Here is a 25873-nt window from a genome sequence, read left to right on the forward strand (position 1 = left end):
CTTTTGATTATTTGAAAACTTTATATAATAATTTATATACACACATGAATTAAAATGGAGGGATTATAATTTATATACACACATGAATAATTTATATTTGAAAACTTTATTTGGTGTTGTTGTTGGTTGCAGGCCAAACCGGTATCTCTTTCCAATTGTTCACATTGACTTTCCATATTTGGTGGCAAAGTTATCTCCACTTATTGCTAAACAAGTGTTGAAATTTTGAGATAAGGAGTGTTGAAACAGTTGTTTTTAGGCCAAATAGACCAAAAGATGTTTACATTAATGTAAGAAGTGCTGAAAGAGTTATTTTAGGTGAAAAGAACCAAAAAGGTTTGTGTAAAGACAGAATATCCTCTGCTCCTTCCTTCTTTCATTCTTTTGTTTTGCACAATTGCTCCATCCTTATGTTGGTGTTAATCATCTATTTGATTTTGAATACAGTAAGGGGATCTACTGTAAGCATCTATTTGATTTTGAATTTCATCTCAAATTAAAGCTTAGTGTTAAATAGTTGGGCTACAGTGAAAATGGCAGGAAGAAATGAAGCATTCAGAATATGTGGTAGTGTATCCGAAGCATTGAGTTACATGCCATGTCCCCTGCAATACACTGAGCCTAACACTAAGAATGACCTCTGGGTATTTTGGAGCCAACACAACAACGAGTTTCCTTCTGTCTTCCCCAGCAGTAAGTGCCTTTTCCCCTTTATGTCCAATTGGATTGGTATTTACACTATATATAATCTCCAGATTATATGATACTCAACTCACTTGTTTGGAGAATGAAGCCTTATAGGGTTCTCTCTTTTTGTCCTTTCTTTTAGTTTTTACCCCTTGCTAGATCGGAGCCTTGGCGTAACTACTAAAGTTGCTTCCATGTGACCAGGAGGTTACGGGTTCGAGCCGTGGAAACAGCCTTTTGTAGAAACATAGGGTAAGACTGCATACGATAGACCCTTATGGTCCGGCCTTTCGCCGAACCCCGCGCATAGCGGGAGTTTAGTGTGCTGGGCTGCCCTTGCTAGATTCTTGTGTTTGGTCAATGCATAGAAGTAGTGACACTCAATTCACTTTTTTTGCTTATTGATTTTCGGGAAAAAATTGGACTATCTGAATTCATTCATGTCAGATGGTGAAAGGTTAAACTTTTTGAGGTTAATCAAAGTTCACTTAGTTTAAATCACGAGGGTAGAAACTAGAAAAGTGACAAACCTTTTGGGACACATGGTTTAGTATGTCGAGTGTAAATACTAGTAGTTCATGTATATGTTATGGTACTCTCTCAAAACTCAAAAAGTTTTAAACTTTAATGTTATCAGAATAAGAAATAAGAAAATAGACTAATAATCAATCAAAGCTCTAGCTCGGAGCTACTTTTTTGGTACTTTTCTTCATCGATTTGTTGGAACATTAACTGCTGCCAAGGACTTGGTATAAGTTCACAATTTATGACGATCGATTCATGTCATTATTAAATTTTAAATAAGTCTTAGTGGTCTAAGAATTAGAGCAGTGATACTACAAAATTTTAAACATTTATTTTTAAATACTATAACTCTCACTCATGTTGTTGGTTTTTTAACATTTTACATATAATTATAAGGTATTCATGTTTTTACGTGCGAAAATTCTCTGAAGCAGAAGGTAGTAACAAACTTGCGACTCTATATGATATGATTGCAACATATCTATCTTTCTGAACGGGTCAAGTGACTAATATCATGAACAACCTTTTTACAGCTGCTGATACTACTATCTATCATGATACTATTAAGGAGAAAATCGCATCTGCTCTCAAGAATGCCTACATTTCTGACAACTTCGGATGCTGGTTGGTTCAATTTTGGGCACCTGTGACTACTAAAGATCAGGTTTTTCTAACAACTTGTGACCTACCTTTTGGTCTTACGAAACTCCATGAAGGACTTTGTTTTTATAGGTCAGAGTGTCTGAAATTTAGAATTCCTATTGTAACTGATTGTTCTGAGAATGAGTATCGACTTGGTCCTACTGAACGCGTGTTCAAACATGGTTTGCCTGAAATGAGTCCGGATATTTCGCGCTATTCAGTTGCTGATTTTCCTCAGCATGGCTCGGCTTTAATTGCTGGTTTAGGGAACTATTTGGCTGTACCGGTTTTTGAGCCTCTTAGTAATGAACGCGCTGGAGTACTGGAGATCATAGGGGATAAGAAGGGAAGCTTCTCTCAAGATTTTGTTCAAATGGTGTATGAGATGCTCAATGTATGGCTTTCCTCTCTACTTTTATTGCCATTTCTCTCTCTCTCTCTTCTAGTTTGTTTGCGTTAGTTTTACTGTAAAGAAAGGAAAGGTTGTTCGAAACTTTGCTTGATTTTAGTGTGGTAGCTAAAGTATTAAAAAAAAAAAAACATGAATTTAGTGAAGAGTTTGGTCATGTTGTCACAATTACCACTTCAATTTTCTAGAGATAGATTAAAAGACGTTTTTTCTTCATAGGAGCTATGCCTAGTAGCCTACTAGTTTCTCATAACCTCTATATATTTCTCTGAGCATGGCATCTTGTTCTTAACAGAAGGTGGACTTGAGATCATCAAACATATATGGCCACCCCGACAAGAAGGTATGTTCATGAAGATGCTATATGCCTGAATTCCCAAAAAACAGGAAAAGAATATCTTAGACTAAACTAAAGTGTCCCTCTTTAACTGAAATAAACTAAAGCTCCTGTATCCACTATCTGTTTTTAGCAGGGCCTTAGAGGGCTAGAACGTGCCCTAAAAGAGATTGAGGAGCAGTTGAGTTTCATATGCAGAACACATCAATTACCTCTAGCTCAGACATGGCTACCTATCCTTGACGGAAGCAGCATTAAAAGATTCATGACTACAAAGGAACAGTTCTGCATATGCACATCAGCAGGCTACGAGTTCAGAGCTGCTTGTGATATGTTTCACTTAGGGAAGAGTCAGGGGGTTGTTAGTAAGGCCTTTTTAACCCGTAGTTCGTGCTTCTGCAGTGATATCACACAGTTAAGCATGATTGAGTACCCCTTGGCACATGTGGCACACAGAGTTGGATTACATAGCTCGTTTGCTATGTGTTTGCAAAGTTCCTACACAGGGGACTATGTATACCTATTGGAGTTCTTTTTACCCCAAGATAACAAGTCAGATTGCAGGAGTCCACAAACCATATTGAATATGCTATTGGCCTCGATGGAGCGACAATTTCGAAGTTTCAAGCTTGCTTCTGGACAAAAACTGGGAGAGAAATTATCTGTCGAAATTATACCTGTTCCTTCAGATGATGGACTCAACTCTTTTGAGATATGCCATGGTGTGAAACCTTTGTCTGATATTGAAGCAGTAGCACGTCCGGGAAAAATAGAGTGGTTTGACCCATTAAACAGATTACTGAAAAGTGGAAATACAGTACATATTTGTCCTGAAAATATTGATCTAACAACATCATCAAGAACTGCTAACACTACAACAAAACTAACAAATGTGAGGGTGCTAACTAATAGAGTTGTTTCCAATAGCTCTGAGGAAGAAAGCATGATGAAGATATCCGAAGGACACCACAGAATTAACAGAGTAGTGCTTCCGCAATCAGTTGGTGCAAAAGTCAATGGCACTGATACCACTCTTGGTAATAAAACTAAATTCTTTTAACAGATCTATTGCATCTCTGATTGTATGTTGATGTTATTCTAAGTAAATTCTTAGTACATTTGCAGCCAGCCAATCTGCTCCAAATAGTCTTGGCACAAAGCATCTTGAAATTAACGACATGAATTGCTCCAGTGATCAGCTTCAATCTGCCAATGTTGCTGATAGACATTGTGAAGAATCCAGTGGAGGTGAAACCACAACTTCCTTGACTCATGCTGCAAAGCCCGCCACACAAGCTGTGGGAGTGCAGAACGAAAGCACCGTTCCAAGAAAATGTCCAAAGTTTCTACTCTCTGGGGTTCGTGGTGATGAGCTAGAAAGGTTAGCCAAGGTGTCTAAGTTTTATGATCGTGCGGAGCTCCAGGTTTGAGCTCTTTCCAAACAATCACTGACTTTCTAACAGTATCATTAAGTCAAAACTCAAAATTGTTGATTGATGCACATGATTTGTATTGATTTGATTCAAATTTGATTTGATTTGATTTGATTACTCTAGGTCAGCCATAGATTTGGAGATATTTATATCCTAGGTGAAAGTTCAACTATGCTGAACTTTGGCAACCGGTGGTTTATAGATTTGAGAGAAGACTGGGGGGATGGATGACAATACTTGTCAAAAAGGGGGAGAATCATGCTATAAAATTACAGTTTCATTTTCAGTGGGTAAGTTTGAAAGTTAATGAGAGACTTGTCGTGGGATGGAAAAATGGGAAAGGAGATGCCACTTTGCCCGGTGGGAGAAGGTATCAAGCTAAATATTCAAGGACTAGTCATTTTTATAAGACATTTCCACAATAGAAATGGTTATCGAGATTCAGATACAAAGAAGAGATTTTATTGATGTAAGCGATTCGCACAAAGTTCAGATGCAGTCAATATGGCTGGTTTTCTAAAGATGTCAAATTACCATGTGGGACGGGTGTACAAAAAGGTAGTGTAAAAGAAAGAGTGAACTTCTCAAAGTTCATGGGGTCTTTGAAACTAGTAATCGAATAAGATTTTGGCTAGATTTATGGTGTTAGGATACTACTTTAAAAAATAAATTTCCCTAAATGTCTCTTCTGACAACTTGAAATGCAACAATAGCTCAGTATAGAAACATAAGAAGTTGGTGCTACATGTCAAAAAACATAGAGGGGATACTAATCACCTTTTCAGTGTAGCTTTTTATTTAGAGTTAAAGTCTGTAACATACACATTTTTTAACAAGGCATTATTACTCATAAGAACAGTCGGGGAGGCATCTACTTGTTGGAGGACAATGATGATGGAGCAGGAGAAATTGTTTGCTGAGACGGCTCCAATGTTTAGATAATTTGGAGAAAGAGGAATGGCATAATTTTTGGAAGGCATTTAACATTTTCTCGTTAACCTTAAGAGTTTTTATGTAATCTGTACATTTGGTGTAATAAGAAGTAGAGCACTACACTTTGCATAAATAATATTTTTGTGATGCTTAGTTACTAGTTGTCATACATCTGTAACTTGTATGTTACAACTTTCTTGGTGCCTTATAATTAAAATTACATTTTTATTATTTTAAAAAATGGAAAAGGCAAGACCATTTTCGCAAATAATTCTTTGGGATTCTTACCAGAGAATGGAAGTTAGAAGAAGTGTAAAGAGAATTGTTCCAAAATTCAAATTCTTTGGGAAGAACATCATATCATCTGTCTTTTTCATGGTGTGGTGCATAAGCATAGGCATACACATTTATTCAAAAATTTGTTCCAGAGTAATTTCTAGAGAAGTGTGCTGATCATTTGTGGTTGTTTATCACAAACAGCCTCTCTACCTTTACAAGGTAGGGATAAGGTCTGCGTACAGCCCCCCTACCCTACTTTGTGGGATTATATTGGGTTTGTTGTTGTTGTTGTAGGTGAGTTCACACACAAACGACAGAAATTTTAAGGTTTCTACAGTTTTAGGTTCGGATTTCATTGTATTTGCAGGAATTTTTGCAGAAGTTACCAGAGCATCAACGGGGCGATGCCGTGAGTTCAATGGTGTATGAGGCTAATGCTAGAGTGAGGGATCCAGTTTATGGTTGTGTTGGAGCTATAGCATCTTTGCAGAACCAAGTTAGCCTTCTCCAAATGCAACTGGCAGTTGCTCAAGCTGAAGTGGTGTGCATGCAGATGACTATGGACATGGAAGAACCACAAAAACTGTGGGAGTCCTTGTGGTCATGATCTATGCTGCACAAACTCTTCAAAACAGCTGTCACACCTGTGTCGGATCCTCCAAAAAAGCACTGCTACACACACCCATCAACGTTTTCGGAGAGCTCGAGCAACATAGGTCATTATAGTAACTATGTTGCTTGACTAGGATGCCTGCCCATTCTTGTTTGCTATCAAGGTCTTTCTCTATTTTTCCCTCCTTATCCATACTGTACATCTTATAGCACATCTCTACCTGCCCTCCAAGAGATGATGTGGACCATTGTTAATCATATTGTAAATGTCTAAACATATAGTTATGAGCTATTATGACATGCAGTTGTTATGTGCTGAGTTGACACATTGTATATATATTAGTTTTCCTCTTTGCCTTTTTATTTATCTGCATTCTATGGGTTTCAGACCCCACTTATGGGATTTCGCTGGGCTGTTGCTGTTGTTCTGTGGGTTTCAGAATTGAGCCGATGCCCCAATCTTGTGCCATGTACGCGCTGACACATTGACTTTGCACTATATATAGATCGGACAGTTTAAATCTTGAACAAACTTTGTATTTAGTGCATTGATGTTTGTACCCTTTCTTTCATGGAAACTGCTCCACCATGATTGATATGTTTTCCTTTCTACTTTCTGTTCTTTCCTCTTGTTTATTTTGGCCTCCATGCTTGAACACCATGCTGGAGAAACAAATGTACAGTATTTTTTTTTTTTTGGGGGGGGGGGGGGGTTAGACTTATCAAACTGACTTTCTTCCCCACTCTTTCAACATACAATCTGATGTAAAACTTGCAAATAATACCTGCTAAAACTATGCTCAAGTGAAGTTTGCTTTTTATAGATGTCTCTGTGCTATGTGTGTAGTGGCAAATTATGCAGACGTTTAAACATTAGTCTTTTCTCCAATAGGAGATACTATTTTACCAAGTAATGAGAATTCTATTGGTGCAGCTTTGGAGTTCTTTACAGCTTTTCTATCAGGAATGATTGAGTAACAGATTATTTTGTTGATTTTTTTGGCAATTATAATATTATTTTTTACCAAGTAAATTTATGTGCAGGACTTAAAAAAACCAAGCTGCTCTTGGACATCAGCCCAAGTATCAGTATCACCTAAAAAAACATCAGACGTACTTCATCCTAAATCTCATCATTTGTTGAATTAGAAGTACAAGATTTTTCTTCACTTCACTGAACTCTTCCTTCCTTCCCTTGCAAAAAATATGCAGAGTAAAGCTGTGTACAACATACCCCGTGGTCCGGTCCTTCCTCGGACCCCGCGCATAGCAGTAGCTTAGTGCATCGGACTGCCACTTTTTTTTTTTTAAAACTGAACTCTTCCTTCCTTCTCCCTTCCTCACGGCACTACGCTTGCTTGAGTCATTTAGGCTACCAGATATTGTTTGGTTGCCATTTATTGGAGTTTGTAAGAGAACTTCCATTGGTGTTTTTACTTGTGGATGTTAACAATTTTGGATTAAGAAAACTTTGTTTTCAATCCAACTCTCACTAATTTTCAGTACTTTATAAAATGTTTTCCATGTCTTTTATACATATGAAACATATTTCTTGAAAAATGAGTTCAAAGCTACTCAATTCACTTATGAGATACACTTAGCAATTCAGATGCGGGTGCAAATACTTCCATTCTGGATTGACATGGACAAGACGGAAAGCCTGTGGGCTAATTGCAACCTCCATTGTAACTTAACAAAATTTAATGTGCCATCACCTTTTGTCACTGGTCAGTATAGTTCTGGATGTTGCAAATAATAAGGCTCTTATGGTAAGAGCTCTAGTGGCATTAGGGGATGTACAACCATGCAGTTATGTTTCTTGGGTAATTTGCTGCTAATTGGTACTGTAAGTAACAAAATCAAACATATTGAAAAATACTGCAATCTTATAGAGTAGTTAACTATATTGAGATATGAAGGATTTCCCTCAGAAAGTAGAACTAGATATAGGAATTGATCATGCTACTATTGACCTTGTGGATAGAAGAGTTGATCATGGCTACGACCGATTCCTTGCGACCACAAACATGAATCTGATAGAAGTATATTGGAATACATTCACTTCGATTCCTTGAAACCACAAGAGCAGAAAACTGATAAAAATTCCTCTTTGAAGATCTAAAATGCAGAAAACATTCCGTCAAATCCTCATCACATTTTATCAATATCGTATCACCCTCTTTATCTACATACGTGAAATCAAAACTTTCAATCGATGACTCGACCCTCTTTGCCACTTCCTCTTCTAAATCCTTCATCTTAGAAGAAAGAGTTAGCTTCAATTTTAGCATCCCATCTCCATATTTCACCTTTGTAATCACAGCTGTACCATCTCGGATTTCTGTAACATGTGCTCCAACTTTAGCTCCATTAATTGTGTCTTCCTTGTTAGGCGAATCAGAAGATTGCTGGAATTTTGTACTAGCATTGACGTCTTCCTCAGCAGGGAGGATGGATTTCATTTTACGAGAGGGGGAGCATTTTCTTTTCTTCTCCTTATTCTTGGGCGGCCATCTAGTTATACCGTATAATCTACATATACGCTTCACCGTTGATTTGCCAACTGCATCAGAATAATCCCAGGTACAAAAATGTCTTCAGTGAATCTTAAACTACAATATACACATATGATTTGGACTAAAGGAAAGGAGAAGATAAAGAAATCATATCAATCATTCAATCGATCAACTACGTCTCAATACTAGCTAGTTAGAGACCGCAAGATGAATCCTCCGTATCCATTCACTCAGCTCCCGCTTTGGCCTTAAGTTTTTTGCAAAAAAAAAAAAAAAAAAAATTGAAAACATTGTTTGGTTATAAAAAGTGACTAGTTTTTGGGCGGTTTTTGGAGAAGAATTTTTCAAGTTTCAAAACGTGGTTTGAACTAGTTTTCTACTCACAAAACTTCAACTTCTTTTCCAGTAAAATGCATCACCAAACATAATTTCAACTTCCAAAAACTATTTTTCATCTCATCTTCAAAAGTTTTTTTTTTCCTAGTTTCAACCAAGTCTATGTCCGAACGCTAGCTCAATTTGGGTTCATTTCATTCCAATCACTGGTAAACAATTTACCTTTTAAGACAAATTTGGGATATTCTAATCTAGAATTTCTTTAGATCTTACACTTTACCTTAAAATGACATAGGAGCTTCTAATTAGATTAAAAGGACTCTTCGCAAACATGGTGTAATACTCGGACCCCTCGAGCATATCTTAATAGTGACTTGGAACATGTTGTGAACTTGACATTGTAATGAGTTGTATAGGTACTGAAGTAGAGACGGAGTGTTTCATTGGTGAGCCCCACTCATTGTTCTATGCTTAGATATGCTTTCCTTTTTTGTCCTCAGCAAGAACTAAGCTAGACAGTTGTAATGACTCTCTAGAATATGCTTCATGGAATCTATTACGGATTTGGGACTACATTAAGTGTTGGATCCTCAATTGTTATGTTTTAATTTGCTTATGTTAATCCTTGGTCCATACTAGCGTTACGAGACAGATTAATGGATGTGGATATACTGTGGGCGGGCAAGCTGACTCACGCTTAGAGTTTGGGTTGTGATACACTGGATCTTATATAAATATAATAACAATAACTAAACCTTAGTCCAAGTAGTTAGTATCATTTATATGGATCATTTGCTTCATGTGTACTAATCTTAAAGAAAGAAGAAAGATACAAGTAGAAGAGTTTTGGAAAGAGTTTATGATACCTCCCAAATCATCAGCAGCGGCATCTTCAGTCATTGACGAGCGGTCTTCAATTTTTTTGAGGTTGATGTTATGATCGCGTTCTATCCTCTCTCTTTCTTTCTGAATCTCCGACTCAGAGGTTAATGTCCGTTTACCGTTTTTTCTTTTGTTCACAGCATTTGCTCCCTGCTTTGCCTGTCGTGTTGATAATTCCAGCTGCAGTTTTCTTTCTTTGTTTTGAGAGGTTTTAGCGCTAGTTGAAGATCCAGCGGAATTGCACTGTTCTTCACTTACAGCTATGCTATCCCTTTCAGCATTTATCTCATTAATATCCAAACTCAGTTGCTGATTTGTTTCGGAAGAAAGAGACTGCTGATTTGGTGTGTCAAGCAACATCAACTTTCCTCCATTTGGCAATGGCTCAACATTATGCAGTTCCTTAGTAGTTTGACAGATATTAAAAGAATCAAGTTCATCGTCAGAAGAAATCTTGATGCCTTCAACAGGTAACTTCTTTTCAAAATCATGTCCAACTGCAACCTTAAAGAAGTGCAACTGTTGTTTCACCGTGTCCAAAACCAACTTCAGGAAGTCTTGTAGATTCCTATGCAGAAGCTCATTTGGGGGCAAGAAGAACTCTAGTATGTAAACATTGTCATCATTGCCTGGAGCACTTAAACAGATTGCAAAACAACCAGTTAAACCAGCTTCGCGAGCACAAGTTACCAAGGGGTATTCCATTATGCTCAACTGTGTTACATCTCGGCAAAAGCACGAAGATTTTGATGAGAAAGCCCTACCTACAACACTGTAGCCTTCTAATATGTATTGAATACCACTCGCATATTTGAATAAACTTAAGTTTTGGTTATCACTGATTGCAATGTGTCGTTGTCTAACAGTGATAGCTTTTCCTGTGCACCATGAATCAGCAACACTGACCCAAATCTGAGCAAAGAGATATTGATGTTTTTGACATACCATTTCGATTGCCTTGTATATTCCACCAAGAGCACATTCCCGGTCATCCAAAACCTGCCTTGAGACTGTCTTTGTCAATATGAATTCAAGATGGAGATATCACTGAAGCTTAAACAAATAGAGCCAAAGGAATTAAATATGGTCCGAAGGGAGACATTACTGGAAAAGAGCTTGATCTACTGGACAACTTACTTTCAAATTAAGCGGACAATATGAATCCGGAGATTTCAAGTCCACCACCTAAAAAATGAAGTCAAAAGTGGAAAAGAATAAACAGCGGTTGAATAATACAGTGTACAGTTTTAATTTCCTCTTTTCTTGTCACCTCTTCTTTTTGTTCTTCTGAAACGATGAAAGGAAAACAGTGCACTAAAAGGGACCATGGATGCCAAACAAGATGAGCTAGAGGTTCAACATTTAAGGTTGGAAAAAGTTGAAGGTATGTGTAAAAACCTGGAGCATCTTAAAAATGGGCAAGACAGAGTTTCGAAAATATCCATTCGTTTGTTAGGTGACTGGTGACCAACTCAAGGACCCCAACAAAGGTGTCTCAAGATGGATCAAAGACAGGGACATCATAACACCATTGTATGCCCCAGGCTACAGCATCAGCCCGTAAAGGGAATTCTTGTTTGCAGTAATTCTTCACGTCTGTACATAGTTCAGGCAGCCTATGTTTGAACACATGTCCGGGGGGACCAAGGTCATTTTCACATTGGGTACCGTTCTTCAGCTCAACAGGAATTGCCCGGCTCAAGCACTTCTGCCTGTACGAACATAGTCCACCATCTAGTCTGGTAAGACCAAAAGGCTGATCTGAAGTTGTTAGGAAAGTCTGGCCATAAATTACAATACTAGCCCAGAACTGAATAAGATAATTGCAGGATAATTTCTCTACACGTTGGAGTGCAATCTTAACTCTTTCCTTGATTGTCATGCGTTTAGTAACAACATCTGCAGTTGTGGCATGCACAAATATTGTATTAGTACTTGTAGCCTAACCGGTAAAGTTACTGTCATGTAACCAGGAGATCACGGGTTCGAGCCGTGGAAACAGCCTCTTGCATAAATGCAGGGTAAGGCTGCGTACAATAGACCCTTGTGGTCCGGCCCTTCCCCGGACCCCGCGCATAGCGGGAGCTTAGTGCACCAAACTGCCCTTCTTTACTTGTAGCCTAAAGCTACATTTAGGTAGTACAAAGAATATTACTCCCAGGTTTTGTAAAAGGCTTGTAGCAACAATTTTACTGATTGGCCAAAGCAATTAAGTTACCTATATCTAATTTAAGGAATTTCCTTGAATTCAAATCCGCGAAGCAGTACTACTAATGATAATCTCAGAGCAAGTCAAAAGAATAGGTTGAGGATTGAAAGTTCAGACCTTTATATCCAGGATAAATTTTCAAGTGAATGAGAAGTTCTTCTTCTAAGGTGTGGCAAGCACAAAATTCAATGGCAACCATGATGGTGAATATCTTGTACCTAAAGTATGTAACTGAATTGCAACAATGATTGTCAAAATGGAAACAAATTGCTAGAATTTCCCAAAGAAGAAACAAAAAGAACCTAATTTTGAAGCAATGAGAGTGAAACTTGCAATGCATTTTAGAAAATTCTTAGCTGATTCCCATCCCATCTATAAAGATCAACATTTTTTTTTATATTTGATAATTGTGGTGTCCGATTACACGGGTATCTGTTACCTCCCACCAGCATATGAGGTACTTGATAACAGTGTCCACCAAGGCTTGGACAAATACGAAGAAATCACCTAATATTTTTGCTTCTGATAGAACAACAAAACTTTAAACCACCAAAGCAAAAATTCTCTCCTCATTCATGGGCAAATAGGAAGTCCAACAATTCTTAAGGAAATGATTGTCAAAATAGGTACAAAAAATAACAGCCCGGTGCACTAAGCTCCAGCTATGCGCATGGTCCGGGAAGGGCTGGACCACAAGGGTCTATTATATGCAATCTTAACCTGAATTTTTATAAGAGTCTGTTTCCTCGGCTCGAACATGTGACCAGTGGCGGAGCCACCTTGTAGGAAGGGTCGCGGAAAAATATACTATGTAGGTAGGTAAAAAAATAAATTATATGTATATATATATATTATGTATTGACTCCCCTTAATTTCCTGGTACGTTTACTTTTATATACTTAGCTGCAATTGGCAGTGTATCTCAGAAAATACTTAGCTGAATTTCATCCCATGTATAAAGATCAAAATAATTTCAAGCCCACCAAAAACCAAAAATTCTTCTTCCCTACAATTTATGAGAAATCAAATATAGTAAGTTCTTACGGGAGAAGTGATTCAGAAGCTGCTCTGCATCATCACGTTCACTCCAAAAAACCCATATACCATTGGGTTCACTGAACACACTCTCCATTCTTGAAACCAAATTACTTTCTTTTCTTTCTTTTTGAGGTTGTTGGTTGCAAGCCAAACCGGTCTCTCTTTCCAAATGTCACATTGACTCTCTATATTTTGTGGCAAAGTTGAAAATTTTGAGATAAAGGAGGGTTGAAACAGTTGTTTTAGGCCAAATAGAACAAAAGGTTGTTTACATTAATGTAAGAAATGTTGAAAGAAAGAGTTTAGGTGAAAAGAACCAAAAGGTTTGTTTTACATAAATGGCCATTTGGGCCCACATTCCACTAACTCATTTTTGTTCTTTGTTTAATTTAATTTAATTTGTTAATAATTAGACAAAATTATCCGATAACAGTAAAAAATTCACATAATTTTTATACATAATATACATATATATACATTTTTATGTTTTTATTTTTTTTAAACATTATTTTGATAACATGTATATAGTCTCATTTTCCGTGCAAAGACATGGAATATCCTCTGCTCCTTCCTTCTTTCATTCTTTTGTTTTGCACAATTGCTCCATCCTTGTGTTGGTGTTAATCATCTATTTGATTTTGAATTTCATCTCAAATTAAAGCTTAGTGTTAAATAGTTGGGCTACAGTGAAAATGGCAGGAAGAAATGAAGCATTCAGAATATGTGGTAGTGTATCCGAAGCATTGAGTTACATGCCATGTCCCCTGCAATACACTGAGCCTAACACTAAGAATGACCTCTGGGTATTTTGGAGCCAACACAACAACGAGTTTCCTTCTGTCTTCCCCAGCAGTAAGTGCCTTTTCCCCTTTATGTCCAATTGGATTGGTATTTACACTATATATAATCTCCAGATTATATGATACTCAACTCACTTGTTTGGAGAATGAAGCCTTATAGGGTTCTGTCTTTTTGTCCTTTCTTTTAGTTTTTACCCCTTGCTAGATCGGAGCCTTGGCGTAACTGGTAAAGTTGTTGTTATGTGACCAGACGGTCACGGGTTCGAGCCGTGGAAACAACCTCTTGTAGAAATAAAAGGTAAGGCTGCGTATGATAGACCCTTGTGGTTCGGCCCTTACCCGAACCCCACGCATAGCGGGAGTTTAGTGTACCGGGCTGCCCTTGCTAGATTCTTGTGTTTGGTCAATGCATAGAAGTAGTGACACTCATTCACTTTTTTGGCTTATAGGATTTCGGGACAAAATTGGACTATCTTAATTCATTCATGTCAGATGGTGAAAGGTTAAACTTTTGAGGTTAATCAAAGTTCACTTAGTTTAAATCATTAGGGTAGAAACTAGAAAAGTCTTAGTGGTCTAAGAATTAGAGCAGTGATACTACAAAATTTTAAACATTTATTTTTAAATACTATAACTCTCATTCATGTTGTTGGTTTTTTAACATTTTACATATAATTATAAGGTATTCATGTTTTTACGTGCGAAAATTCTCTGAAGCAGAAGGTAGTAACAAACTTGCGACTCTCATTCATGTTGTTTTCAGAGCACTCCATGAGTATTCTTAATTGTTAACTTGAGCTTGTGTTTATTACTCCTATAATCTATGCAATCATGTTAAAGTTCTACTTTTGGTTCTTTTATGTGTATAACTAGTGCAAAATTGGTGGAGCTGCTTATTTGTTTCATCTATTATCTCTTACTAATTTATATTCCCCAGGATTTGATAATGATAATATTTGGTTACTCAGATAATATGAATGACTTTTAAGTTTTAAATGATTTGGATTGAGAAAGGGGACCATGATGTCTTTGAGCTTATGCAACCGCTTCCGCTTTACATTGTTGTGTTAGGTATTTGTCCTGATTTTCTTACCATATTTGCTTTTCATATCTCTCAAAGGAAAGGGCAACATATTTACCATAATTGGGTTTTTCTTATTGTAGAAAGAAACTTTAAATCTCCCATATTTGGCTAGTCCCTTTTCCCGGGGGAAAAGGTTTGGACTTTTATAAATTGAGGATCCTTCTTCTCCTTTAGTAGCATCCACCATGTAGCCATAAGAGGTTTGAGAGTCTTGTTTAAGGGGAGAACTTTTTGGGACAAGTGTTACATTGTCACTTGTATTTGTCTCTTTGTGAGGTTGTTCTCTTGATATTTTGTACTCTCTTTGATATAGTGGATTGCTCATCTCCGCCGTGGACGTAGGTCAGTTGACCGAACTACGTTAAAAGTTTGTGTCTCTTTTGGTATATTTCTCTTTTGTTGTCTGATTTATCGTCGTTCAAGATTTGCTTAATTAGCTTCTGAATGACACCTGATTATTTCGATCCTCTCATGTTGAACATCTAAGGAGTTTCGATTGAGAACCTTAACCAGTTTTTCAATATGATATGATTGCTACATATCTATCTTTCTGAACGAGTCAAGTGTCTAATATCATGAACAACCTTTTTACAGCTGCTGATACTACTATCTATCATGATAGCATTAAGGAGAAAATCGCATCTGCTCTCAAGAATGCCTACATTTCTGACAACTTCGGATGCTGGTTGGTTCAATTTTGGGCACCTGTGACTACTAAAGATCAGGTTTTTCTAACAACTTGTGACCTACCTTTTGGTCTTACGAAACTCCATGAAGGACTTTGTTTTTATAGGTCAGAGTGTCTGAAATTTAGAATTCCTATTGTAACTGATTGTTCAGAGAATGAGTATCGACTTGGTCCTACTGAACGCGTGTTCAAACATGGTTTGCCTGAAATGAGTCCGGATATTTCGCGCTATTCAGTTGCTGATTTTCCTCAGCATGGCTCGGCTTTAATTGCTGGTTTAGGGAACTATTTGGCTGTACCGGTTTTTGAGCCTCTTAGTAATGAACGCGCTGGAGTACTGGAGATCATAGGGGATAAGAAGGGAAGCTTCTCTCAAGATTTTGTTCAAATGGTGTATGAGATGCTCAATGTATGGCTTTCCTCTCTACTTTTATTGCCATTTCTCTCTCTCTCCCTTCTAGTTTGTTTCCGTTAGTTTTACTGTAGAGAAAGGAAAGGTTGTTCGAAACTTTGCTTGATTTTAGTGTGGTAGCTAAAGTATTAAAAAAAAACATGAATTTAGTGAAGAGTTTGGTCATGTTGTCACAATTACCACTTCAATTTTCTAGAGATAGATTAAAAGACGTTTTTTCTTCATAGGAGCTATGCCTAGTAGCCTACTAGTTTCTCATAACCTCTATATATTTCTCTGAGCATGGCATCTTGTTCTTAACAGAAGGTGGACTTGAGATCATCAAACATATATGGCCACCCCGACAAGAAGGTATGTTCATGAAAATGCTATATGCCTGAATTCCCAAAAAACAGGAAAAGAATATCTTAGACTAAACTAAAGTGTCCCTCTTTAACTGAAATAAACTAAAGCACCTGTATCCACTATCTGTTTTTAGCAGGGCCTTAGAGGGCTAGAACGCGCCCTAAAAGAGATTGAGGAGCAGTTGAGTTTCATATGCAGAACACATCAATTACCTCTAGCTCAGACATGGCTACCTATCCTTGACGGAAGCAGCATTAAAAGATTCATGACTACAAAGGAACAGTTCTGCATATGCACATCAGCAGGCTACGAGTTCAGAGCTGCTTGTGATATGTTTCACTTAGGGAAGAGTCAGGGGGTTGTTAGTAAGGCCTTTTTAACCCGTAGTTCGTGCTTCTGCAGTGATATCACACAGTTAAGCATGATTGAGTACCCCTTGGCACATGTGGCACACAGAGTTGGATTACATAGCTCGTTTGCTATGTGTTTGCAAAGTTCCTACACAGGGGACTATGTATACCTATTGGAGTTCTTTTTACCCCAAGATAACAAGTCAGATTGCAGGAGTCCACAAACCATATTGAATATGCTATTGGCGTCGATGGAGCGACAATTTCGAAGTTTCAAGCTTGCTTCTGGACAAAAACTGGGAGAGAAATTATCTGTTGAAATTATACCTGTTCCTTCAGATGATGGACTCAACTCTTTTGAGATATGCCATGGTGTGAAACCTTTGTCTGATATTGAAGCAGTAGCACGTCCGGGAAAAATAGAGTGGTTTGACCCATTAAACAGATTACTGAAAAGTGGAAATACAGTACATATTTGTCCTGAAAGTATTGATCTAACAACATCATCAAGAACTGCTAACACTACAACAAAACTAACAAATGTGAGGGTGCTAACTAATAGAGTTGTTTCCAATAGCTCTGAGGAAGAAAGCATGATGAAGATATCCGAAGGACACCACAGAATTAACAGAGTAGTGCTTCAGCAATCAGTTGGTGCAAAAGTCAATGGCACTGAAACCACTCTTGGTAATAAAACTAAATTCTTTTAACAGATCTATTGCATCTCTGATTGTATGTTGATGTTATTCTAAGTAAATTCTTAGTACATTTGCAGCCAGCCAATCTGCTCCAAATAGTCTTGGCACAAAGCATCTTGAAATTAACGACATGAATTGCTCCAGTTATCAGCTTCAATCTGCCAAGGTTGCTGATAGACATTGTGAAGAATCCAGTGGAGGTGAAACCACAACTTCCTTGACTCATGCTGCAAAGCCCGCCACACAAGCTGTGGGAGTGCAGAACGAAAGCACCGTTCCAAGAAAATGTCCAAAGTTTCTACTCTCTGGGGTTCGTGGTGATGAGCTAGAAAGGTTAGCCAAGGTGTCTAAGTTTTATGATCGTGCGGAGCTCCAGGTTTGAGCTCTTTCCAAACAATCACTGACTTTCTAACAGTATCATTAAGTCAAAACTCAAAATTGTTGATTGATGCACATGATTTGTATTGATTTGATTCAAATTTGATTTGATTTGATTTGATTACTCTAGGTCAGCCATAGATTTGGAGATATTTATATCCTAGGTGAAAGTTCAACTATGCTGAACTTTGGCAACCGGTGGTTTATAGATTTGAGAGAAGACTGGGGGGATGGATGACAATACTTGTCAAAAAGGGGGAGAATCATGCTATAAAATTACAGTTTCATTTTCAGTGGGTAAGTTTGAAAGTTAATGAGAGACTTGTCGTGGGATGGAAAAATGGGAAAGGAGATGCCACTTTGCCCGGTGGGAGAAGGTATCAAGCTAAATATTCAAGGACTAGTCATTTTTATAAGACATTTCCACAATAGAAATGGTTATCGAGATTCAGATACAAAGAAGAGATTTTATTGATGTAAGCGATTCGCACAAAGTTCAGATGCAGTCAATATGGCTGGTTTTCTAAAGATGTCAAATTACCATGTGGGACGGGTGTACAAAAAGGTAGTGTAAAAGAAAGAGTGAACTTCTCAAAGTTCATGGGGTCTTTGAAACTAGTAATCGAATAAGATTTTGGCTAGATTTATGGTGTTAGGATACTACTTTAAAAAATAAATTTCCCTAAATGTCTCTTCTGACAACTTGAAATGCAACAATAGCTCAGTATAGAAACATAAGAAGTTGGTGCTACATGTCAAAAAACATAGAGGGGATACTAATCACCTTTTCAGTGTAGCTTTTTATTAGAGTTAAAGTCTGTAACATACACATTTTTTAACAAGGCATTATTACTCATAAGAACAGTCGGGGAGGCATCTACTTGTTGGAGGACAATGATGATGGAGCAGGAGAAATTGTTTGCTGAGACGGCTCCAATGTTTAGATAATTTGGAGAAAGAGGAATGGCATAATTTTTGGAAGGCATTTAACATTTTCTCGTTAACCTTAAGAGTTTTTATGTAATCTGTACATTTGGTGTAATAAGAAGTAGAGCACTACACTTTGCATAAATAATATTTTTGTGATGCTTAGTTACTAGTTGTCATACATCTGTAACTTGTATGTTACAACTTTCTTGGTGCCTTATAATTAAAATTACATTTTTATTATTTTAAAAAATGGAAAAGGCAAGACCATTTTCGCAAATAATTCTTTGGGATTCTTACTAGAGAATGGAAGTTAGAAGAAGTGTAAAGAGAATTGTTCCAAAATTCAAATTCTTTGGGAAGAACATCATATCATCTGTCTTTTTCATGGTGTGGTGCATAAGCGTAGGCATACACATTTATTCAAAAATTTGTTCCAGAGTAATTTCTAGAGAAGTGTGCTGATCATTTGTGGTTGTTTATCACAAACTGCCTCTCTACCTTTACAAGGTAGGGATAAGGTCTGCGTACAGCCCCCCTACCCTACTTTGTGGGATTATATTGGGTTTGTTGTTGTTGTTGTAGGTGAGTTCACACACAAACGACAGAAATTTTAAGGTTTCTACAGTTTTAGGTTCGGATTTCATTGTATTTGCAGGAATTTTTGCAGAAGTTACCAGAGCATCAACGGGGCGATGCCGTGAGTTCAATGGTGTATGAGGATAATGCTAGAGTGAGGGATCCAGTTTATGGTTGTGTTGGAGCTATAGCATCTTTGCAGAACCAAGTTAGCCTTCTCCAAATGCAACTGGCAGTTGCTCAAGCTGAAGTGGTGTGCATGCAGATGACTATGGACATGGAAGAACCACAAAAACTGTGGGAGCCCTTGTGGTCATGATCTATGTTGCACAAACTCTTCAAAACAGCTGTCACACCTGTGTCGGATCCTCCAAAAAAGCACTGCTTTTGGAGGATCCGACACACACCCATCAACGTTTTCGGAGAGCTCGAGCAACATAGGTCATTATAGTAACTATGTTGCTTGACTAGGATGCCTGCCCATTCTTGTTTGCTATCAAGGTCTTTCTCTATTTTTCCTCTTTTTTCCCTCCTTATCCATACTGTACATCTTATAGCACATCTCTAACTGCCCTCCAAGAGATGATGTGGACCATTGTTAATCATATTGTAAATGTCTAAACATATAGTTATGAGCTATTATGACATGCAGTTGTTATGTGCTGAGTTGACACATTGTATATATATTAGTTTTCCTTTTTGCCTTTTTATTTATCTGCATTCTATGGGTTTCAGACCCCACTTGTGGGATTTCGCTGGGCTGTTGCTGTTGTTCTGTGGGTTTCAGAATTGAGCCGATGCCCCAATCTTGTGCCATGTACGCGCTGATACATTGACTTTGCACTATATATAGATCGGACAGTTTAAATCTTGAACATACTTTGTATTTAGTGCATTGATGTTTGTACCCTTTCTTTCATGGAAACTGCTCCACCATGATTGATATGTTTTCCTTTCTAGTTTCTGTTCTTTCCTCTTGTTTATTTTGGCCTCCATGCTTGAATACCATGCTGGAGAAACAAATGTACAGTATTTTTTTTTTATTTTTTTTTTGGGGGGGGGGGGGGAACTGACTTTCTTCCCCACTCTTTCAACATACAATCTGATGTAAAACTTGCAAATAATACCTGCTAAAACTATGCTCAAGTGAAGTTTGCTTTTTATAGATGTCTCTGTGCTATGTGTGTAGTGGCAAATTATGCAGACGTTTAAACATTAGTCTTTTCTCCAATAGGAGATACTATTTTACCAAGTAATGAGAATTCTATTGGTGCAGCTTTGGAGTTCTTTACAGCTTTTCTATCAGGAATGATTGAGTAACAGATAATTTGTTGATTTTTTTGGCAATTATAATATTATTTTTTACCAAGTAAATTTATGTGCAGGTCTTTAAAAAAAACCAAGCTGCTCTTGGACATCAGCCCAAGTATCAGTATCACCTAAAAAAGCATCAGACGTACTTCATCCTAAATCTCATCATTTGTTGAATTAGAAGTACAAGATTTTTCTTCACTTCACTGAACTCTTCCTTCCTTCCCTTGCAAAAAATATGCAGAGTAAAGCTGTGTACAACAAACCCCGTGGTCCGGTCCTTCCCCGGATCCCGCGCATAGCAGTAGCTTAGTGGATCGGACTACCACTTTTTTTTTAAAAAAACTGAACTCTTCCTTCCTTCTCCCTTCCTCACGGCACTACGCTTGCTTGAGTCATTTAGGCTACCAGATATTGTTTGGTTGCCATTTATTGGAGTTTGTAAGAGAACTTCCATTGGTGTTTTTACTTGTGGATGTTAACAATTTTGGATTAAGAAAACTTTGTTTTCAATCCAACTCTCACTAATTTTCACTACTTTATAAAATGTTTTCCATGTCTTTTATACATATGAAACATATTTCTTGAAAAATGAGTTCAAAGCTACTCAATTCACTGATGAGATACACTTAGCAATTCAGATGCGGGTGCAAATACTTCCATTCTGGATTGACATGGACAAGACGGAAAGCCTGTGGGCTAATTGCAACCTCCATTGTAACTTAACAAAATTTAATGTGCCATCACCTTTTGTCACTGGTCAGTATAGTTCTGGATGTTGCAAATAATAAGGCTCTTATGGTAAGAGCTCTAGTGGCATTAGGGGATGTACAACCATGCAGTTCTGTTTCTTGGGTAATTTGCTGCTAATTGGTACTGTAAGTAACAAAATCAAACATATTGAAAAATACTGCCATCTTATAGAGTAGTTAACTATATTGAGATATGAAGGATTTCCCTCAGAAAGTAGAACTAGATATAGGAATTGATCATGCTACTATTGACCTTGTGGATAGAAGAGTTGATCATGGCTACGACCGATTCCTTGCGACCACAAACATGAATCTGATAGAAGTATATTGGAATACATTCACTTCGATTCCTTGAAACCACAAGAGCAGAAAACTGATAAAAATTCCTCTTTGAAGATCTAAAATGCAGAAAACATTCCGTCAAATCCTCATCACATTTTATCAATATCGTATCACCCTCTTTATCTACATACGTGAAATCAAAACTTTCAATCGATGACTCGACCCTCTTTGCCACTTCCTCTTCTAAATCCTTCATCTTAGAAGAAAGAGTTAGCTTCAATTTTAGCATCCCATCTCCATATTTCACCTTTGTAATCACAGCTGTACCATCTCGGATTTCTGTAACATGTGCTCCAACTTTAGCTCCATTAATTGTGTCTACCTTGTTAGGCGAATCAGAAGATTGCTGGAATTTTGTACTAGCATTGACGTCTTCCTCAGCAGGGAGGATGAATTTCATTTTACGAGAGGGGGAGCATTTTCTTTTCTTCTCCTTATTCTTGGGCGGCCATCTAGTTATACCGTATAATCTACATATACGCATCACCGTTGATTTGCCAACTGCATCAGAATAATCCCAGGTACAAAAATGTCTTCACTGAATCTTAAACTACAATATACACATATGATTTGGACTAAAGGAAAGGAGAAGATAAAGAAATCATATCAATCATTCAATCAATCAACTACGTCTCAATACTAGCTAGTTAGAGACCGCAAGATGAATCCTCCGTATCCATTCACTCAGCTCCCGCTTTGGCCTTAAGTTTTTTGCAAAAAAAAAAAAAAAAAAATTGAAAACATTGTTTGGTTATAAAAAGTGACCAGTTTTTGGGCGGTTTTTGGAGAAGAATTTTTCAAGTTTCAAAACGTGGTTTGAACTAGTTTTCTACTCACAAAACTTCAACTTCTTTTCAAGTAAAATGCATCACCAAACATAATTTCAACTTCCAAAAACCATTTTTCATCTCATCTTCAAAAGTTTTTTTTTTCCTAGTTTCAACCAAGTCTATGTCCGAACGCTAGCTCAATTTGGGTTCATTTCATTCCAATCACTGGTAAACAATTTACCTTTTAAGACAAATTTGGGATATTCTAATCTAGAATTTCTTTAGATCTTACACTTTACCTTAAAATGACATAGGAGCTTCTAATTAGATTAAAAGGACTCTTCGCAAACATGGTGTAATACTCGGACCCCTCGAGCATATCTTAATAGTGATTTGGAACATGTTGTGAACTTGACATTGTAATGAGTTGTATAGGTACTGAAGTAGAGACGGAGTGTTTCATTGGTGAGCCCCACTCATTGTTCTATGCTTAGATATGCTTTCCTTTTTTGTCCTCAGCAAGAACTAAGCTAGACAGTTGTAATCTCTAGAATATGCTTCATGGAATCTATTACGGATTTGGGACTACATTAAGTGTTGGATCCTCAATTGTTATGTTTTAATTTGCTTATGTTAATCCTTGGTCCATACTAGCGTTATGAGACAGATTAATGGATGTGGATATATTGTGGGCGGGCAAGCTGACTCACGCTTAGAGTTTGGGTTGTGATACACTGGATCTTATATAAATATAATAGCAATAACTAAACCTTAGTCCAAGTAGTTAGTATCATTTATATGGATCATTTGCTTCATGTGTACTAATCTTAAAGAAAGAAGAAAGATACAAGCAGAAGAGTTTTGGAAAGAGTTTATGATACCTCCCAAATCATCAGCAGCGGCATCTTCAGTCATTGACGAGCGGTCTTCAATTTTTTTGAGGTTGATGTTATGATCGCGTTCTATCCTCTCTCTTTCTTTCTGAATCTCTGACTCAGAGGTTAATGTCCGTTTACCATTTTTTCTTTTGTTCACAGCATTTGCTCCCTGCTTTGCCAGTCGTGTTGATAATTCCAGCTGCAGTTTTCTTTCTTTGTTTTGAGAGGTTTTAGCGCTAGTTGAAGATCCAGCGGAATTGCACTGTTCTTCACTTACAGCTATGCTATCCCTTTTAGCATTTATCTCATTAATATCCAAACTCAGTTGCTGATTTGTTTCGGAAGAAAGAGACTGCTGATTTGGTGTGTCAAGCAACATCAACTTTCCTCCATTTGGCAATGGCTCAACATTATGCAGTTCCTTAGTAGTTTGACAGATATTAAAAGAATCAAGTTCATCGTCAGAAGAAATCTTGATGCCTTCAACAGGTAACTTCTTTCCAAAATCATGTCCAACTGCAACCTTAAAGCAGTGCAACTGTTGTTTCACCGTGTGCAAAACCAACTTCAGGAAGTCTTGTAGATTCCTATGCAGAAGCTCATTTGGGGGCAAGAAGAACTCTAGTATGTAAACATTGTCATCATTGCCTGGAGCACTTAAACAGATTGCAAAACAACCAGTTAAACCAGCTTCGCGAGCACAAGTTACCAAGGGGTATTCCATAATGCTCAACTGTGTTACACCTATATTTGAACACACGTCCGGGGGGACCAAGGTCATTTTCACATTGGGTACCGTTCTTCAGCTCAACAGGAATTGCCCGGCTCAAGCACTTGTGCCTGTACGAACATAGTCCACCATCTAGTCTGGTAAGACCAAAAGGCTGATCTGAAGTTGTTAGGAAAGTCTGGCCATAAATTACAATACTAGCCCAGAACTGAATAAGATAATTGCAGGATAATTTCTCTACACGTTGGAGTGCAATCTTAACTCTTTCCTTGATTGCCATGCATTTAGTAACAACATCTGCAGTTGTGGCATGCACAAATATTGTATTAGTACTTGTAGCCTAACCAGTAAAGTTACTGCCATGTAACCAGGAGATCACGGGTTCGAGCCGTGGAAACAGCCTCTTGCATAAATGCAGGGTAAGGTTGCGTACAATAGACCCTTGTGGTCCGGCCGTTCCCCGGACCCCGCGCATAGCGGGAGCTTAGTGCACCAAACTGCCCTTCTTTACTTGTAGCCTAAAGCTACATTTAGGTAGTACAAAGAATATTACTCCCAGGTTTTGTAAAAGGCTTGTAGCAACAATTTTATTGATTGGCCAAAGCAATTAAGTTACCTATATCTAATTTAAGGAATTTCCTTGAATTCAAATCCGCGAAGCAGTACTACTAATGATAATCTCAGAGCAAGTCAAAAGAATAGGTTGAGGATTGAAAGTTCAGACCTTTATATCCAGGATAAATTTTCAAGTGAATGAGAAGTTCTTCTTCTAAGGTGTGGCAAGCACAAGATTCAATGGCAACCATGATGGTGAATATCTTGTACCTAAAGTATGTAACGGAATTGCAACAATGATTGTCAAAATGGAAACAAATTGCTAGAATTTCCCAAAGAAGAAACAAAAAGAACCTAATTTTGAAGCAATGAGAGTGAAACATGCAATGCATTTTAGAAAATTCTTAGCTGATTCCCATCCCATCTATAAAGATCAACATTTTTTTTTATATTTGATAATTGTGGTACTTGATAAGTGTTACCTCCCACCAACATATGAGGTACTTGATAACAGTGTCCACCAAGGCTTGGACAAATACGAAGAAATCACCTAATATTTTTGCTTATGATAGAACAACATAACTTTAAACCACCAAAGCAAAAATTCTCTCCTCATTCATGGGCAAATAGGAAGTCCAACAATTCTTAAGGAAATGATTGTCAAAATAGGTACAAAAAATAACAGCCCGGTGCACTAAGCTCCAGCTATGCGCATGGTCCGGGAAGGGCTGGACCACAAGGGTCTATTATATGCAATCTTAACCTGAATTTTTATAAGAGTCTGTTTCCTCGGCTCGAACATGTGACCAGTGGCGGAGCCACCTTGTAGGAAGGGTCGCGGAAAAATATACTATGTAGGTAGGTAAAAAAATAAATTATATGTATATATATATATTATGTATTGACTCCCCTTAATTTCCTGGTACGTTTACTTTTATATACTTAGCTGCAATTGGCAGTGTATCTCAGAAAATACTTAGCTGAATTTCATCCCATGTATAAAGATCAAAATAATTTCAAGCCCACCAAAAACCAAAAATTCTTCTTCCCTACAATTTATGAGAAATCAAATATAGTAAGTTCTTACGGGAGAAGTGATTCAGAAGCTGCTCTGCATCATCACGTTCACTCCAAAAAACCCATATACCATTGGGTTCACTGAACACACTCTCCATTCTTGAAACCAAATTACTTTCTTTTCTTTCTTTTTGAGGTTGTTGGTTGCAAGCCAAACCGGTCTCTCTTTCCAAATGTCACATTGACTCTCTATATTTTGTGGCAAAGTTGAAAATTTTGAGATAAAGGAGGGTTGAAACAGTTGTTTTAGGCCAAATAGAACAAAAGGTTGTTTACATTAATGTAAGAAATGTTGAAAGAAAGAGTTTAGGTGAAAAGAACCAAAAGGTTTGTTTTACATAAATGGCCATTTGGGCCCA

At 37.5% G+C, this 25873-nt stretch overlaps 4 protein-coding genes across 13 annotated transcripts; 2 read left to right on the plus strand and 2 right to left on the minus strand.

Moving 5' to 3' along the window:
- Positions 1-124: 124 nt before the first annotated feature.
- On the plus strand, positions 125-6220 carry LOC104238270 (protein NLP7-like). 5 transcript variants are annotated; one of them, XM_070162560.1, is made up of 7 exons: positions 125-336; positions 529-693; positions 1746-2248; positions 2559-2606; positions 2734-3637; positions 3726-4024; positions 5613-6220. In XM_070162560.1, the coding sequence occupies exons 2-7, from the start codon at positions 534-536 to the stop codon at positions 5850-5852; spliced, it is 2154 nt and encodes a 717-aa protein (XP_070018661.1). In that variant the 5' UTR covers positions 125-336; positions 529-533; the 3' UTR covers positions 5853-6220. The 5 variants fall into 5 exon arrangements, with proteins under 5 accessions (XP_070018661.1, XP_070018660.1, XP_070018657.1 ...); XM_070162559.1 differs by lacking the exon at positions 125-336 and adding an exon at positions 343-461; XM_070162556.1 differs by lacking the exon at positions 125-336 and adding an exon at positions 343-446.
- A 1243-nt stretch (positions 6221-7463) lies between these two features.
- On the minus strand, positions 7464-13125 carry LOC104233289 (protein NLP6-like). 3 transcript variants are annotated; one of them, XM_070162882.1, is made up of 5 exons: positions 12845-13125; positions 10990-11490; positions 10729-10776; positions 9576-10590; positions 7464-8420 (listed from the first exon to the last, which is right to left on the minus strand). In XM_070162882.1, exons 2-5 carry the CDS (start codon positions 10996-10998, stop codon positions 7798-7800), a joined length of 1695 nt encoding a protein of 564 aa, XP_070018983.1. In that variant the 5' UTR covers positions 10999-11490; positions 12845-13125; the 3' UTR covers positions 7464-7797. The 3 variants fall into 3 exon arrangements, with proteins under 3 accessions (XP_070018983.1, XP_070018984.1, XP_070018985.1); XM_070162883.1 differs by having other exon boundaries at positions 11918-13125; XM_070162884.1 differs by having other exon boundaries at positions 9576-10594; positions 10729-13124.
- Positions 13126-13371: 246 nt separating this feature from the next.
- Positions 13372-19797, plus strand: LOC104219008 (protein NLP7-like). 3 transcript variants are annotated; one of them, XM_070162735.1, is made up of 6 exons: positions 13372-13690; positions 15317-15819; positions 16126-16173; positions 16301-17204; positions 17293-17591; positions 19179-19797. In XM_070162735.1, exons 1-6 carry the CDS (start codon positions 13531-13533, stop codon positions 19416-19418), a joined length of 2154 nt encoding a protein of 717 aa, XP_070018836.1. In that variant the 5' UTR covers positions 13372-13530; the 3' UTR covers positions 19419-19797. The 3 variants fall into 3 exon arrangements, with proteins under 3 accessions (XP_070018836.1, XP_070018837.1, XP_070018838.1); XM_070162736.1 differs by having other exon boundaries at positions 16304-17204; XM_070162737.1 differs by lacking the exon at positions 13372-13690 and having other exon boundaries at positions 15358-15447; positions 15563-15819.
- A 1398-nt stretch (positions 19798-21195) lies between these two features.
- Positions 21196-25826, minus strand: LOC138882369 (protein NLP6-like). 2 transcript variants are annotated; one of them, XM_070163050.1, is made up of 4 exons: positions 25525-25826; positions 24607-24707; positions 23156-24179; positions 21196-22005 (listed from the first exon to the last, which is right to left on the minus strand). In XM_070163050.1, exons 3-4 carry the CDS (start codon positions 23931-23933, stop codon positions 21383-21385), a joined length of 1401 nt encoding a protein of 466 aa, XP_070019151.1. In that variant the 5' UTR covers positions 23934-24179; positions 24607-24707; positions 25525-25826; the 3' UTR covers positions 21196-21382. The 2 variants fall into 2 exon arrangements, with proteins under 2 accessions (XP_070019151.1, XP_070019152.1); XM_070163051.1 differs by lacking the exon at positions 24607-24707.
- Positions 25827-25873: the final 47 nt, after the last annotated feature.

Source organism: Nicotiana sylvestris, chromosome 11, assembly GCF_000393655.2.
Source record: "Nicotiana sylvestris chromosome 11, ASM39365v2, whole genome shotgun sequence".
Taxonomy (NCBI): domain Eukaryota; kingdom Viridiplantae; phylum Streptophyta; class Magnoliopsida; order Solanales; family Solanaceae; genus Nicotiana; species Nicotiana sylvestris.

Bases quoted from the DNA above. Each gene is read 5' to 3' on its own strand.
- LOC104238270 (XM_070162556.1), top strand. The intron at 694-1,745 runs GTAAGTGCCTTT...ACCTTTTTACAG, and splicing joins TCCTTCTGTCTTCCCCAGCA to CTGCTGATACTACTATCTAT. The intron at 2,249-2,558 runs GTATGGCTTTCC...TGTTCTTAACAG, and splicing joins TGGTGTATGAGATGCTCAAT to AAGGTGGACTTGAGATCATC.
- LOC104233289 (XM_070162882.1), bottom strand. The intron at 10,591-10,728 runs GTAAGTTGTCCA...GTCTCAAGGCAG, and splicing joins ATTGTCCGCTTAATTTGAAA to GTTTTGGATGACCGGGAATG. The intron at 8,421-9,575 runs GTATCATAAACT...ATTCTGATGCAG, and splicing joins CGCTGCTGATGATTTGGGAG to TTGGCAAATCAACGGTGAAG.
- LOC104219008 (XM_070162735.1), top strand. From the start codon at position 13,531: ATGGCAGGAAGAAATGAAGCATTCAGAATATGTGGTAGTGTATCCGAA. The intron at 13,691-15,316 runs GTAAGTGCCTTT...ACCTTTTTACAG, and splicing joins TCCTTCTGTCTTCCCCAGCA to CTGCTGATACTACTATCTAT. The intron at 17,205-17,292 runs GTAATAAAACTA...GTACATTTGCAG, and splicing joins TGGCACTGAAACCACTCTTG to CCAGCCAATCTGCTCCAAAT.
- LOC138882369 (XM_070163051.1), bottom strand. From the start codon at position 23,933: ATGACCTTGGTCCCCCCGGACGTGTGTTCAAATATAGGTGTAACACAG. The intron at 22,006-23,155 runs GTATCATAAACT...ATTCTGATGCAG, and splicing joins CGCTGCTGATGATTTGGGAG to TTGGCAAATCAACGGTGATG.